The following is a 16,338-nucleotide window of genomic DNA, read 5'->3' as shown; positions in this document are numbered from 1 at the left end:
TTGTGTGTAAGGTAGGGAATGGCAGACAACTGCATCTTATAAGAGTCTGAATGTTGATCTTCTGCCAGGTTCAAGGAAGAAAACAGAGGAAGTTCAAGTTGAATTATACCACTTTATTATTTAAATTAACACTTTCTAATAAACTCTATATATATTTGTACAAGTGAAACTAGACTGCATGGATGTTTAGAACCCTTGCAGGTCTTTGCAGAACACAAGGAATGCGTGCTTCAAGTTAATATTAAATATTGACACATTCAGAACAATGCTACACAACAGATGTCTTCCCTACATGTGAGGGCACTGTTACAAGGCAGAATGAATGGAGCAGAAGCAGCTCTGCAACACCCTGCTGTAGCATTCTCATTAGCTCTTAATCTGTGAGGCAGGAGAACAGCCCAACTGTACTGAGTACAATAGGGAGAGTTGGCCTAATGCTTTTGGTGGGTTAGCCCTCACTAAAAAACACTATTGGACTCAATTCTCTTCCTGAAGAACAAGGAAAAAGAGTTGCAGAAAGCGTGGCCTGGTATAGGCACACAGACACTGAGGGCACTCCTGTCTCTTTGCTCAAGTTAAGGAAAATACTGTGAATTTGGGAAAAAATACTGTGGTGGTTCTCAACACCATATGCTGCTCATATTGCAAGTATATGTTCTATGTCACATATGATCCTCACCTTTTTTTTTAATAGAAAACAATTTCACTTAAATACTTTTTATTTTCTTCTACTTGAAAGAATACTTCAGAATTTAGCTGTGAGATTCTTACATATGCTGTTGTCATTCCCTTAGGCGTTTCTCCAGCATTGCTGCAGTCTGCACCCCACTTTGCAATTTCATAAAGCACATTTGTGACAGGCATATCAAATCATCCAGTTAGTTTAGAATTGAGGTGGGAGAGTGCTTTAAATGTAAATTTTACTGTAAACAGCGGAATAAAATCTTGCAAGCACTTCCTAGCTCTGCCAGGAAGCAAAGCTATATTTAACTCATTTTAAAATTCATCAAATACATTGTGGGCTGATTCAAATCTTTGGTGTGTCTTTGAAGATAACATGTGGAAGTGTCATACAGTCAGTTGGGGGATTGGGCACATTCTGAGATTCTTGTCAGTGAAGACATGTTGTTAGGACCGGATAGAAGAGAGGAAAGTACATATAGATCTAAGGACTTACTATCAATACTTCATTTGAAAATTTAAATTATTACTGTTGTATTCAGTTCAAGAACTTTTTGAGGAGTGCCATATATAAAGAAATCAGTGCCATAACAATGAGAAAATTCACGTGCACACATGAATTTTAAAAAAAGATGGTCTTGTAGTACTTGGGAGGGACAGTGTTCAGAGAAGCTAGTACAAATTGTTGCTGTAATAATTTGCACAAGTTTCAAAAAATGCATAGGAAAGACCCCTGGACAGTAAGAATAAGCCATAAAACTTTAGCTAAGGTGCCTGCATACAGAAAGAGAAACTCCAGATGGATCTTACTCTTGTTTTATTTCTCCTGTCTCAGATTGCACTTAGCTGCAGCTTTGTATCCCTGTAAACTCAACTGCTGCTGTTGATGGGGTTAAATCTAGATTGGAATAAACTTCTCAAATTTCACCCTTCATATTTTGTAGGTGTCATTAGATAAGGTCAATAAGACTCCAAAAAATTGTTTAGACTGCTTTGTATCTGTAAACAAATATATATATGTGTGTGTGTGTGTATGTGTGTGTGTACGTATGTATGTATGCTGCTATCATGTCTCCACTGAGTTTTTTGTAAGTACAGATAAGAGTCTCTCAATTTCAGAGAACAATCTTCTTCTGTCAGCAAGATGTTTATTATTGCCTGTATTCAGCTATGACCTGAGTTTGAAGTTCAAGGTTACCATTTTTTGTAGCTGGATAAGTTGTACCTTTACCTGAAGTCCTTACTTAAAAGAAGTAATGTGCTATACTCTAACTAAAAGCTCTGAAATGGAAATAGTATCATTCTTCTAACATGATTTTATGCATCTTAATTGTGGTTTTCTACTGTTCATTTGCTTTTGGTTTGTTCTAGTACATGACTGCTGCTGCACCTATGCAAGGGACCTACATTCCCCAGTACACTCCTGTGCCTCCAACAGCTGTCCCTATTGAAGTAAGTTTATCTCCATCTATGAAAGTAAAGTGAAGGGGGAGCAGAACTCTTATTAATAATGCCTTCTTGCACCTTTTGTTTGAAAGGGGCCTAAAGGTTCTTTATGGAGTGGTGGCTGGAAGCTTCCAGCTTTTTAAATGAGGACTGCACATTTCTTTCTCTTTTTGTTTTCTTTCTTTCCTTTTCCTTCTTTTTTCTAACCCCTCTTTTTAATTTTTTTTTAAATTATTTGCAAGGGCTCCTGTTTTGCATTTGTTTTGTTGTACAGCAGGACATGGAATAAAAACATCAGTGATTATGACAATTTTTTCCCCATGTACTTGGGAGGGAGATGGGAAGAGACAGGAAAACAAACTCAGCAGGCAGACCACGAAACCAAAAGAGATTTCAAGAAGAGAAGATTGCAAGAGGGTTTGATGCGGTCCTTAGCAAGCATAGGTAATTGCTGAAACATTTAGCCACCAGAAAAAGTGATTGAGCAATGGAAACCTTCCTCTTGTATATACAGACGTGGAGGATGCTGCACTGACTGAGTGCTTTTCATCCTTGAGGAAGGATTCGCTCCCTCCCTCCTTGGGGCTGAGTCATGCTGATGACAGTCTAATGAGTAAGTATTTACTCAACCCTGTAGACCACAAGCTTCTGGGAGAGCGTCAGCTTGGCCTCCACTTCTGTGAAGCTTCATAAGGGCAACAGAGCACAGCCGAGAGGAGGGAGCCTTGGCATCCTCTTCCCTGTGTGTTTCTCTTTGGCACTACCCTCTATTATTAACAACTTCTGCCCTACTCTGGGGTAAGGCAAGGAGTGCCAGGGTCTCTGTACTTCTGTCTTCACCTGTGTGGATTTAGGATTTTGTGCTATTACTACTCTCTGCTTTGAGGTTTTGAGCTACTGGTACTGCTGGCATGGCTTCACCAGCAGTCACGTGAGCTGATCCTGTTTTCTCCTAGTTCTTTGCAATTATTCCCAGATAAGGTCCCACAGGAAAGGCTACTATACTGAGCTGGTTGTGTTTCAGTCTTTTTTGCCTCAGTATAATTTTGCCCTAAACCTCATTTGTTTGCAAATGCACTGTGAGTGCCTCTTTTCAATTGCCATTCTTAAGTCTAAATCAGGCAGATACAAATCTGACTTAAAAGGAGATGGTGGGATAGTGGTTCATACCATGGGATTGGCTGCACACCACGCTGACCTGTCCAAATGAGAATTAAGGTTAATTTAAATTACTTGTCGAGCCCTCCTCCCTATCACTCACTAGTGTATTCATACCTTCTGAAGTAACTCCACGTCATAATTATCCACTGTAATAATCAAAATATTATCTGAATCTGTAGCCTGTTTTGCTCTTATCCAGTGATGATGATTATTGTTAATGTTTATCTGTATTCATGTAGCATCATGAACCAGGACCCTACAGTGCTGGATACTCCACAAACAGAGACCAAAAAATACAGTCTCTGCCCCAGAGAGCTTACAATCTCAAGATGAGATGGACAAAAGGAAAAGGATAAAGACAAGGAAGTAGACAGAAAAAGATAATACTGGCAGTCTGCTAAGCAATAGATACAAAGAATTTCTGAAAAATGAAACTGATATTTTAGCAGATGCTTTAAAATAAAATACCTGTTGTTTACATGGGACTCAAATAAAAACAAAGCAAGTGCTTTGTGCTCCCTCTTCTGGCTCTGTTGTGTGCAATAGAGTAATAAAGCATGTTCCCTGAGGAGACTTGCTATTCATGTGACCAACACACCAAGCACAAGAGTAGAGGGAAGAAAATGTATCTTGCTTTGAAAGCATACAAAAAACTTAAACGAACTATTATTCAGACTGTCTAAATAGGATAAGAAATTGTGCATAATGTTGCATTCATGAATCTAATCTTTTATGTGTTTACTTACCTACTTTTTGCAAACATATAAATAAAACAAAACTTCATTGGAGCTTTGACTTAGCAGATTAAAGTCTTCAGTGTAAAGCAAATTTATTTTTGAAGGGAACATACATAGAAACAGTGTGTAGAAGAGTGCAGCACTCTTCTAAGGTGACTAAAATTCTGTTGGGTGTGTAGTAGAGTGGAGAGTGGTGGGCCTAAATTCTGCCTTTATTGCATTTTAAATCAAATAAAATAAATGTGAACTCACTGTGAAGTTGGGGTAGGTAAGTGAAAATTACCTACCTTTGTGAAAAAGCCAAGAAGTAAAACCCAGATTCCACCAAAGTGAGATTTGCCTCTAGCTTTGAATGTGCAGGGAACTGCCCTCAAAGGGGAAGATATTTTTCACTGCAGCCTGTGAGAGCAGAGTACTACTGGTAGGCTGAGAAAGCTTCTTGTTGCTGAATTAGCTTTCTAAAACTGAAGGAGTTTGTTGTGTAGCATGTGGTTCTGCTACCTCAAACTCTCAATCTCTAGAGAAATGCTTGAACCATGAGCTGGTGCTGAGCTCTTTTACGTAATTCACTGCCGTGAGCAAAATTAGTAAGCTTTTCATGTTCTCATTTGATTCCCTAGGGTGTTGTTGCTGATACTTCTCCACAGACAGTAGCATCTTCATCACAGGAAGCCAGTGGTCAACAGCAACAGATGACAGTGGAAACATCCAGTGAACATGCGCCTGCATATTCTTACCAACAGTCTAAGTAAGTAGGCATAGGCTTTGGAGTCAGAAGGGTTTGCTTCTTGATTATAGCAGGCCAAATTTGACTCTCTCTTTCAGAAATATAAATTCTGAATAGCTTCGTTAAGTTCAGATGAATTCCAGATATATAGCAGTGTAATTAGCAAAAGGTTTTGGCTGACAGCCTCAATTTGGCAAAATGTCCTTGAGCTCCTGCCCACAGTGATATGCTCTCTAACTGTCTGCTGCTTTTCTGGACTCAGAAGGATCTCAACAACTGCGTTAACAATCATCATTCTGGGCTAAAGCAGCATCTGGCATCAGAGGTTAAAAAGGGCTTAAATTTTGCGGTGGTGAAAATATTGGCACAGTGCACATTGGCACGTGTAAAGGTTTCTTTCTGAAAGTGTAGTTAATGAAGCAGTATAAACCACCCCAAGCTGGTATTTGTGATTGTGCAAAACTGCCATGCAGACACGGAGTAGGCAGGACCTGGAAAAGGAAGAAGAAAGGATAAGAAGGAGGTGGGTAGAAGCACTGTTCAGTCTGTCTCCATTCTTCCGCTCCCTTTGTTTACTTCCTACGGAATACCTTGGAAAGTTCAAAATTTATAAACTGACAGCTGTATTTAGAACTTCTAAGGAGTCCCTTCATCTTCAGAATAATCTCTTCAAATACAACTTCTCTTTGCTACAATGAAAACCTTCACAAATGGAAGGTTACATAGTGACAGGATACTCGCTGGGACTGATAAATGTCGGACAGATTCTAGGAAGGAGCACAAATCCAGTCTTTTATTAATACATGTATATTGAACACCAGCATCACATTGAAAATAGAATTATACATGTTTTATCTTGGGGAAGAAAGTAGAGAAATAGCCAGACAAGAAATATGATAGATATGTCAGTCAATGCATCATGACTTTGTACTTACAGAGGCATCAGATATGAGCTGGTATAGGAAAGATTAGAATTATACCAATTTGTCAATTGCTTTACTTCATTTTTTGACCTCTGGAAGTGGAAGATGCATTTGTTTTTCTACCATATGAGTATCAAATGGTTTCAGATTTATGTGGTTTTGGCCACCATAAAACAGAAGACTATTTTTTTGTCATGCCTATATCTGTCTGTATGTACATATTGCAAAAGCAATCAATCACAAGCTATCCAATCGGAGACACAGACTTATCCTTTCTAGCTGCCAGTCTTTCTATAAATTAATGATCGCAAAATACTTACAGAATATAAAAGGCAAAGAGAGAAATATGTGTCTGTACCATCCTGTTGGCTTGTTTTAATGAGTGTGAGCTTTAGCATTTGGATCTGATGATTTCTGTGTCTCAGTTCCCTTTCTCTTACACCCCAAAGAAAAAGGACTTAGGCCTACAAGCCCTCATAAGATCTAGAAGCCCTCATAAGGTAGCTGTAAACTGCAGATTCTGGCATTTTTCCAGCATAGGCAAAAACTACGTTGCAATTCTTTATTGAAATGGGTGCTGTGTTTCTTGCTTATGTGGTGAATTCCCTGAAAATGAGTTCCCTCATCTTTCCTTGTCAGCTACAGAGTTTTAGAAGTGATGGATATACTTGTAATGGCACTGGCATTTATATCCAGGGGACTTTCTTTCTTCTTTAATCACACAGGCAGATCCACTACAGATTTTTTTATTATGCTTATTTCAGTATTTTTTTAATCTGAAATGGATCCTCTATTTATATCTGCCAGTTGCAGGCAGAAATGCAGTGTGGGAGGCTGTAGAAACAAACCAAAATATACACAATCTCTGTCTTTAAAAAATAACTTCTGACAAAATATTCCAGTAACCATTAATACAAAACCAAGTGAACTTGTTTTATAATTAAAATATTATTTTATTACTCTGCTTTTCAAAGGGCACATTTATTAATAACAAATATCATGTCAGATATAAAACAGTGATTGTCAAGGTGAGATATGAGAAAGTAATTAACATGACTGGACAATGATTTTGTCAGATATAGGCAAAGGAACAGGCAGACTATATAAAATTATTTCATGGGAGCTGAACAGTCAGGAGAAAAGTTATAACAGTGTATTTCCTTAAATTTATTTTCTTTGCAACAATCACAAAATTGCAGGCAACAAAGGAGAGGCAATGCACTAAGAATGAACTGAGTGGTATAAGGACTCTGTACTCTCTTTGTAAGTAAAAATAAACCATGAAACTTGAAATTTAAGTTCCACTTTCTAATCAGCATACGTGTTCTTTTATTTAATATGCTGAATGCTCTACTTAAGGATCCCACCCACAGAGTTCAAAAATGATAACTTCATGGCAAAAACCTGGCTATGTATTGTTTAGATAAAAACAGCCCTTGATTCTGAGCAGACGAATCTACTTTATGAGGAAATCACCTTAATTATTTTAGACCCTACTCCCCTTTTTCCTTGTAAATGTTTAATTTTGCACATGAAAGTATGAAGACTATGAAGCGGAGATCAATGGATATCCTTGCCCCCAAAAAGTATACTCTCTTACCTTCAAGCAAAACTCTGCTGGACAACATACTCTGATTTTAATGTGTAAAGAATTATGTTTTTTGTGGAGCCTTTTGTAGGCGAACTCAATGCCAGGTTAGATTAGAGGGCGTATGTTGTGACCCCTTGGTGATATTGGACTTTCTCACATATGGCAGCCCCTTGACCCACAGGGGCAGTAAAATCTCAGGAGGTGAGCTTCCAACTTAAGTGATCCTGCCAGAAATTGTGCATAGAAAATCTGAAGAAAAACAGTTAATTTTTGCATTCCACATAAATCTGTTCTTAACATTCAAAATATTAATTTTCAGATGTCATGCAATGAAAAAACCCTTTGGCAAATTTAATGTTTAAAATTGTAGTTCTGTGTTTACATTTCCAGACGAAAAGTTCTGTGGCTTTAGGTCGTCAACATTCTTCAGAATTTAACTCCTGATTTTAAAATTTATTTTAAACTAGGCAAGTCAAATGCATTAATGTTTGCAGAAGGAAAGGTGCTGGATTTTCTTGTGTTGAACTTTGGTCAGGAAGGGGCTTTTTCCATGTAAACTTTAAAGACTGTGGGAAAAGCAACAGCTGACCCTTTCAGATATCCCTAGACATGAAATAGAATTTTTATGTAGGTTCTGGGTCTTTCTTAAAGATCTTATACCATCTTGTTAAAATAAATTAGATGTGATATATCTTTAAGTGACATGAAACATCAAAAACACACAATGGGAGGTATCTTTTGTAGGAAAAAAGCTTGATCATTTTGCTTATTCTCTATGCTAAATTTAGAAAGATATGACATATATGATAAAAAAATATTTTTCTAATTAATATTTCCTTGAAGGTTTCTGGTAAGTTAACCTTAACTGGATCATTAAGCAGTCTGCTCCACAGTCTAATTTTTCTTGCCATCAGAAAATGTGTTCTTTCTAGCAAAATCTAGCAAAAACTAGCAAAATTGTATCCTTTTATTGTATTTTTATCTTTCATTTTATTATTAATACCCAAAATAAATAGTGGCACTTATTATTATGAAAATATTCACCCTCTTATTGAATTACCTGTGAAAGATTTACACAGTGTTAAACCATGTTTTCATCTCATTTCAGTGTAGTTAGACAGCCTGTTAATGCCTAGCATTCAAAGAGTAAATTCATTTGCTTAGGATGTGTTAATGTCCCCAAAGTAGGAGTTCCCTATTTTTGCCTGACTATTTTCAGCTTAGTGGTGGTATCATATTTAAACAGCTGCAAAGTTAGTTTAGCTTGGAAAACTTTTAAAGGGAATTGGGTGGAAAAAAAGGAGAGGAGGCTATTTCAAAGTTGTTTTGACTTAATGACCACTTTAATTCAATTGTTTTTACAGACAATAAACAGGACTGAAGAATGTCGGTCTGAAATCTTTGCCTTGAATGGAGAAACTTCACTGAACAAGAAGTTGGCTTCCAGTTTGCACAGGCGTTAAATGAATGCTTTTTTTTTTCTACCTTTCCCAACGAAAACAGTGTTTTTATGTGCTGTGCAAATGGTTCCGTCATGTAGTCTGACAATTTTATTTTTGCTATTTTTTTTTTTTTTCAACTAAAGGAAAAACCCAGAGGAAAAATGCTGGGTTGACATTTCATCTGGATGAACATTTGAATTCAGAATTTTCCTGGAGGTGTAGCTAGATTTTTTTTTTCCAAACAGAAAAACTGATGATGTCAAGAGGGAGCAAGTTGCGATGAAAACCAATTGTCTTCCTCAAAAGTTAAGCTACTCTTTTTCTCTCATTTTCTTTTTCTTCTTGTTTTAAATCTAGAATATTTTTTGGTTTTTTTGGTTTTTGCTTTTTTTTAAAGAAATGTTTAGGTAAGGTTTATCTTGAATCTTAATTGCCTTAATTTTAAGGACGTCAAAGGCTCTCAAGGCAAGCTGTCAACGTCTTGTTAGAAAACCCGAGAATGAATTGAAACTGCTCACACCGGTGCTGGTGCAGAAGTTTAATAGACTGAGTTTTTGGGGTGAACAAAAAATAAACTGTACAGTTTAAAAGAAAATGATTTTCTTCTTTTGAAGAAAAGTTGATGATAAAGGAACTGTGGCAACTGAAAGGATTGGAAAAATGCTGGGACTTTTATGAACTTTGTCTTAAGTGTTGACAGAAAAAAAAAAATCTAGAAGGCTAAAGCATTTTACAGTAAAGTTATTGAATTGAGAAAAAAACTTGCTGCATTATAGAGAATGCAGGGTTTTTTTCTTGCAGAATGCAGATTTTTTTATTTACAAAGCGTGATCGCTAGCAAAAGCATTAGTGCTTTTTATCTGCAGTCTTTTTTATGAGCTTTAAGAAGTTTTTAGTCCGCTTTGCTTGTCACATTGCAAAAACCTAGCTTAAGAGCATTAAAAAAAAACTTAAGTAGATAGGAGCTTATGGTCAAAAAAGTGCAAAAAAAGCAATAGATAGAAGAAATTGTTGACAATTTCTGTAGTCTTTCCTAGTTGTGAACAAATGCAGCCTATGGATGGCCTATTTTATACCAAAGATGAAGTGACACCCTAACGCAGTCCAGAAGATAGAGGGTTTTTTTTTTCTTTTTTTTATCTTTATTTGACCTACATGGCCGGACCAGTTCTTACTTTCTTGTTTGTTTAAACTATCTTCCACTGGTGTTTTACATACTGCATATGTTTATAGTGGAAATTTCAGAATAGTTGGTGTCAGAAGCTGTCCGGGTTTTTGATGGTGTGCTTTGGAGAATCCCAAAGCAAGGGGGATTGGGTTACCAACTAATCTGTCCAGGCAGGCTTTAATTTTGGTGAGTTTTTCTCTTTAATTACCTGATCTTTGGTATTTCTACTGAAACAGTCTTCCTTCTGAATTCCAACATACCAATTCATTTCTTCACCTCAGTCTTTGTCATCGTCCAGCATGCATAGCCACCTTAATTCTGCATTTATTTCTCAGTGTTGCATTTGAGTTGCCAGGTAGATATAAGAGAAAGCAAACTTGATCTTTGTTCTCATTTTAGCTTTCCCATACAAGCAGAAATTTTGAAAATTACATTGTATTGTCATGCTGGCAGGAAGTTAAAAATTATTCTTCTCTGCTATAATTTGTTGTCTTAATATGTTGGCTGACAATCACTAATTAGTATGATTAGGCAAATAAAAAAAATAAAAAATAATAACAAAAAAAAAGACACTAAATTTAATCCACCAAAACCTTTTTTTAGGAATGTCAGTTTTTTTCCATACAGAAATCTTGATTACGGCCCTTAATTCTTCCAAACAGACAAATAAAAACGGTGAGAAGGAAGTCAAAAGATGATTTTTTTCCTTAAAGAGGCAGAAGTGAAGCAGCATTTCCGTATATACATACATAAGCACGTATCTATGTATAAAAATTAAACCAAACACTTTTAAACTTTCCTACATCCAGAAGAGAGGGGAAGGCTCATCACGTTTATTGTGGTGGATTAGAGACAGGGTATCCATTGAAAATAAGGAAAGGAAAAACATATGTCTTGGATCAATCTGATTCAGCTGCCCAATCTTAAAAAGAGGTCTGTGTTTCCCTAACCTGACTTTTTTGGGGAAAAGAACACAATTATTTTTTTAAATCGATAAAACAAGATCGTATTTTTTAACATAGTGGGAGGGGGGAGGGGGTTTCCCGAGTAAATGCTGCTAGGTATGCAACATAGAAAAGAGAGAAATGGGAGTTCACGTGGTGCTTCACCATAGGAAGAGGGCCTGATTTTCAGAAGTGATAAAACTTCTGCTTTCTCCAGAGTAGTTGTTGATATTCAACACTTCTGAAAACCAGATGATGCCAAAGTAAAAGAACAACATCATCCACAACATGTTTTCAATTCAGAAAAAAACCCAAACCTCTCTTTCTGTTTCATGTGCTGTCTCATTACTTGTTGCTTTTTTGAGAGGGACACTTGAATTTTGTCCTTGGATGAAGGTTCCCTCTTTCTTTAGAGGGCATATGAGGGAAAAAAATCGATCTAGCCTTATTTTCTTCCTTTCTACACATACTCTCTTTCTGTCTCTCTTTGAATTGTTTGTACAAATGGAGATAACCCCAGGCACAAGTCAGTTAAATATGAAATAAAGACATTTGTTTCTGTGTTAGTTCTACTGTGACACACAAAAAGTCTCATTTACTATCAACAATGAGGCTACAAGGTAGCTACCATGTGGCTGATGAATATGCTGAGGTACCTTCTTGTTTCTATTCAGAACTCTGCTGCTTTATTTATACATTCAGAAACATTTTTCTTATTTTTTTCAGCAAAGTTAAACAATCTCAATGTTTTTTATTAAGCCAGGCAGGCAATACGATATCACAGTGCCTGTCACTTTAAAGTGTTTCAAGTGCATTCTGTATTAGAATTGTTCCCTTTCTTTTCCATGCTATAATGTTCAATAGTGTTTGAAATCAAAAATACAAAGCAAAGAAGTAGAGGAAGAAGAAGAGGAAAGAAAATGGACCCCTTAAATACAATTCATCATCTTACTGATCCCCCTAAAAAAGTGAACTGGTACTTGAAATCTATGAATTGTAAACACTGTGAGCCTTGAGTATAAACAGTCATAGATCATAAGGTAAGAAAAAAGGTTATTTGGAACTTACAAAATGTTCAGAAAGTGGTAACTCATTTCTAAAAGTTAAAAAGGAGATAAAAGTGAACAGTGAAATAGCAACACACTGCATGGGTGTTGTCACTTGGTGGCCTCTGAAATCTTAAATTGGTTTTCTTTATGTTTGTTCTGGCTAATACTTTTTTTTTTTTTTTCCAAAAGTTTATTATCATGCTCTGTTTAGTTTCTGTTTTCCTTTTTTTTTTTTTTTTGAAGACCTGAATCTGTAAAGTCAATATCTATGTCTGTCTTGCCAATTTAGCTTTAAATATCAAGAGTTCCTGAAAGATTACAGAAACAACTCTAGATGTCTAAGGCAATGGTGCCTGGCCCAGAGGTTTAGAAGTAACATCAAATCCATAAACTGAACTGCGTATGTACTTTCCATCACACCTGAATTCTTGTAAATGATCAAATCTGGATGTTCAGGTTTGGTAATATTTTTTTTTTAACCTTAAAGGATAAATACAAAAGGGGTGTCAGAAAACTATGAATTATGGCTAGAAAATTCTGAATACCTGGGCTTGTCACTTAACATTGAGGGTAAAAAAAAAAAAAAATTAAATTAAAAAAGACACAGTGGAACTGAAGAGAGTATTATATTTGCAGGTGCTGACCCAAGTGTAGATCAGGGCACTGAAAAAAATCTCACTGTTCCCACTGAGATTGCAGAGGGACTCTTCTTCCTATCTGGCTCTACTGCTGGTTTTGTAAGCACTTTTCACCTGTGACAGTCAGGCCTAAAATTGTGAATGTCCTCTTATTGCCTTCCAGTGAAACAGACTCTTGAAATGTCCTTAGCCTGTGCTTACTTGTATAGTTCTGTTTACCAGGAGACTGCCTTGGTTGTGTTGGTCAAGAAATCCACCGTAATGCAGAATGAGGCATATCTGAGAGCAATTGCATCACATTTGTATCATCTTCTGCTATGGATGCATGCCCAAACGTGGAAGATAAAGGCTGGTCATTAGAGAAGTGAGGGCTTAAACTTTCAATGGGCAATTGGGCTGTAGCATTCGAATGGATTTTTACTCGAGTAAAAATCAAACGAAGGGTATTATTTATGTATGTATGTGTACCAAAACTCAGCAAATTTGAGGAAGTCTGCATTGTAATAAAGTTTATTTTTAATATGTCATAGTATTTGGATCTATATTATGTCGTTTATGGTACTGAAGATTGAGACTGATCCTAAGTGTTTAAAAAATTGCCATGTTCCATGGTTTTAAGCTTGATGGTGCTCCTCATGCCACTTCATTTTAATGCTGAGGTTGACATGAGCAAAACAGGTTTAGGCAGACTCACTTAATTCCACCTGTAGCAAGAGTCATGCTAAAGAGTGATAATGTGCTTAAAGTAATGGATCGATCCATTTTTAGTGATGAGACCAAATGTGGTAGTTGAAGATAGTAATGTTTGATACACGCATGGTCAACATTTCCTTTCAAAACTTTATTTAACATGAAATTGGTCCAGATATAAAAGAAGTGCCCTAGGGTAAGAGATTTTCCTGGTCTTTCTCGGTAGCCCAAGTGAACCAAGAAAACAGTCACGGTGTGATGGAAATGCAAAACAGAAAACAACAGAACTGCTGACATTTGGTGCATTAGTCTTTTCTGTTTAATGACAATTGACTCTAGTAACGAGGATTCCTTTCATTTCTAATATGCATACACACAGTCCTGCACGCACACTTTCTCAGAAGGAGGGCTGAGTGAGCAGCAGACTTCTCCTCCCCTTCAGTGGAGCAGATTTCTAGAATCTCAGCAAGCAGCAAAGATGCAGTGTAAGGAGAGTTATTTTCCTCTCAGAAAGAGCACCAACTTTTTCTATACTGCTCCTGTCACCCAAATAGGCTAGAGCTCTGTATGTACCCCAGAGATTTATTCACCTTTGTGCCTCAAAGCAGGCAGAAGAGACCCTTTCTTCTCCCCTTTATTAACATGCTCTTTGTTAAAACTGAACAGAAAATTATGAGAGTAAAGCTGTAAAAGAAATTAATCCCAGCACTGGTTCAGATTTCCATGATAAGAAAAAATTCTTGTGTTTATTGAGGTTGTTCAGTTCAACTGTTAATTCCCCAACAGGGACAGCGGAGTTCTTTCACCTTAATAAAAATGTGTAATGAAGTGGAAAATGTCAGCCCTTGACAGGTTCACAAATCCATTTTTCCTTGTAGGTCCAAAGCCTGCAAAGTGTAAGCACCTTCCAAGATCTGGATCTGTTGTCCTTAAAAGAGTATCTACCCAACGTTAATTTTCTGCCTTTAAGTGTCTTTCTCTTGGATAATAATTTTATGAATTTGGTGAAATTTACAGTCAGTTATATTTTTAAAAGCCCAAAAGTACAGCCTAAAGAATAGAACATGATTTTATGTAATTGAAGTATTATTAAATATGATGTATTCCAGAGTGGAAGAAAATTCTACTATCTTTTTGAGGCAAAACAATTTTATGTAAAACCTGGAAGTGTACAGAATTCATTTAGGAATTTTTAATTGTTTTCCTTTTTAAATGAGAAGGAATAGATTCTATCTGTAAGAAAAATCAAAGCAGCTTTGAAAGCAGATGAACTTCCTATCAAGAAAACATGAATCATAAAAATGGATCAGAGGTTCTTTACAGCCCTTACAGACTTCACTGCAGCCAAAATGTAGAATACAGAACCTCTGTGATACATTAAATTATGAATCTTATTTATATGGGCATCTGTGTGCTGATGTCTCAGAATGTCTCTGAAAGATCTGTACTGCTATGATTTTTTTTTATGTTTTCCATTTGTAACACAGTCCTAAATAGCTGCCATTTTCCCACTCCTGGGGCTTTCTGTAGATCAGTGGATGTTAGGTTTAAACTTCTGTTTTCTTTGATGAAGCTTTCAATAAAAAAATAAAGAAAGAAAAGAGCTGGGTGACTCTGTGTTCTTGTGGCACCTTTCTGGAGAGGCTTCCCAAGGCTGTGACTCTTGTGCTGAGCACAGAGGGAGCAGAAAGGCTTTGCAGCAAAGTCTGCCTCCTCCACGCCTTCACCAAATGGAAGGGAGGAATCCGAGAGCCAGGACAGCTCTGCTGCCCTGCCAGCAGCACAGCACCCACGTGCTAGGAGGTGAAATACAGGAGGAAGTATTTCTCACACCAGGACTGAATGTATAATGCTGATGGGTATCTGCTGTCCAGGCTCTCAGCTGTGCACCTGCTGGAAGAACATTGCCTCTGTTTCTGAGGTTTATTTTAAAGAGTGACTTCAGGGCAAAAGTTGCCACGTGGAAGACAGAAAATCTTTATTTGTGGAATAAGTACAGCCTAAGCAGTGGTAGAGCGAGCCATACTTCATCTTGAAAGGAAACTGGAAAGTAAATCACCTCCTCAGCCATATCTCACAGGGAACAAGAAAGGTATTTGGTGCATTCCCCATGGCTGCTTCACTCAGCCGCTCTCTTGTGCATTTTTTCCCACAACCCAGTTTCTGTGGCTTTATTCACAGGTTGGGAATCACTGAGTGCTCCTTTCTACCTACCAGGAATGTGCCTGTCTCCTTCAGTCCCATCCATGTTCTGTGGGATTGCCTGCACACTTTCTTTTGACTTCGTTTTGCCCAATGAAACACACATGAATGAGCTTCTAACTCCCCTCAGCTTAATCAGGAAATACCAAAGAAATCCTTAGAAGACAGAGGAATGAGATGAGGAAGCAGGTGAGAGGGGTTTTTTCAAGTGCACCTGTGCTGAAATGTGCATTGCTGCTGGCCATGATGATGGTGAGAAAAGGAAGGAGGCAGCAGACTGAAGCTGCAGCCAGCCTGGAGTTCTGAGTGGTGGCTGAGGAGGTTGGGGAGATCAGCAGAAGTGGGGGCACTGTGTTCCACTAACACAGATGGTGCAAATGTGGTTTATATCTGATGTGGTGTCAGGTTCATCTTTGTCACTGCCGGGATTGCTCCGTTTCCAAGATCATTCCACTTCAAGCTCTACTAAAAGGAAATTGCTAACAACTGTGGCATTAGTGGTTTTGGATTTATTGGCTGTCAGTTGGCTCTCTGTGCATATGGAACCAGTCTAAGGGGGGTTTGCATCAGCTTCCACAGAAGTTCAGATAAGAAGGCTTTATCCTCTCATCCTCTTGGTCCCACTGTCAGTGTCCAAAAAAAAAAAAAAAAAAAAGTTAATTGGCAAATTATATCATTGTGTCTATCTTGGCCTTAGAATTAAAATAACAAGGACAAACGGGGCTTTGTAATGTGTGACATGTGTTTCTTCCAGAGGGCAAAAGCCATTTTTATCAGTAGTCTGCATCTGGAATGGATGTCCATGACTTCCATGTGGAGAAAGCTGTGTCCTTTGATTGTCACTCCTTGAGATTTTAAGTAGAGGAGAAGTGAGAAAACAAATCAATATCTGGTGTAACACAAATTTAGGAAAAGTGCATAACTAGCAGGTTTATATAA

The 16,338-nt window shown here is 37.4% G+C and overlaps 1 protein-coding gene across 6 annotated transcripts in view; it reads left to right on the top strand.

Moving 5' to 3' along the window:
- Nucleotides 1–14,798, top strand: part of RBMS3 (RNA binding motif single stranded interacting protein 3) — a 708,653-nt gene extending 693,855 nt beyond the window's left edge. For 4 of the 6 annotated variants that reach the window (XM_088051425.1, XM_088051407.1, XM_088051427.1 and 1 more), the window contains 2 exons: nt 2,053–2,133; nt 4,646–4,777. In XM_088051425.1, coding sequence (XP_087907551.1) covers nt 2,053–2,133; nt 4,646–4,777 — 213 coding nt within the window. Of the gene's footprint in view, nt 1–2,052; nt 2,134–4,645; nt 4,778–8,630 lie in introns of those variants that run through there. The other 2 variants (XM_088051401.1, XM_088051399.1) reach the window with 1 other exon arrangement.
- Nucleotides 14,799–16,338: the final 1,540 nt, after the last annotated feature.

The sequence above is a fragment of the Pseudopodoces humilis genome, chromosome 1 (assembly GCF_049639895.1).
Source record: "Pseudopodoces humilis isolate 2021_Gansu_Grassland_sample_001 chromosome 1, ASM4963989v1, whole genome shotgun sequence".
Classification (NCBI taxonomy): Eukaryota; Metazoa; Chordata; class Aves; order Passeriformes; family Paridae; genus Pseudopodoces; species Pseudopodoces humilis.
Note: the sequence above shows the minus strand (reverse complement) of the source record. Positions and strands in the feature narration are given on the sequence as shown.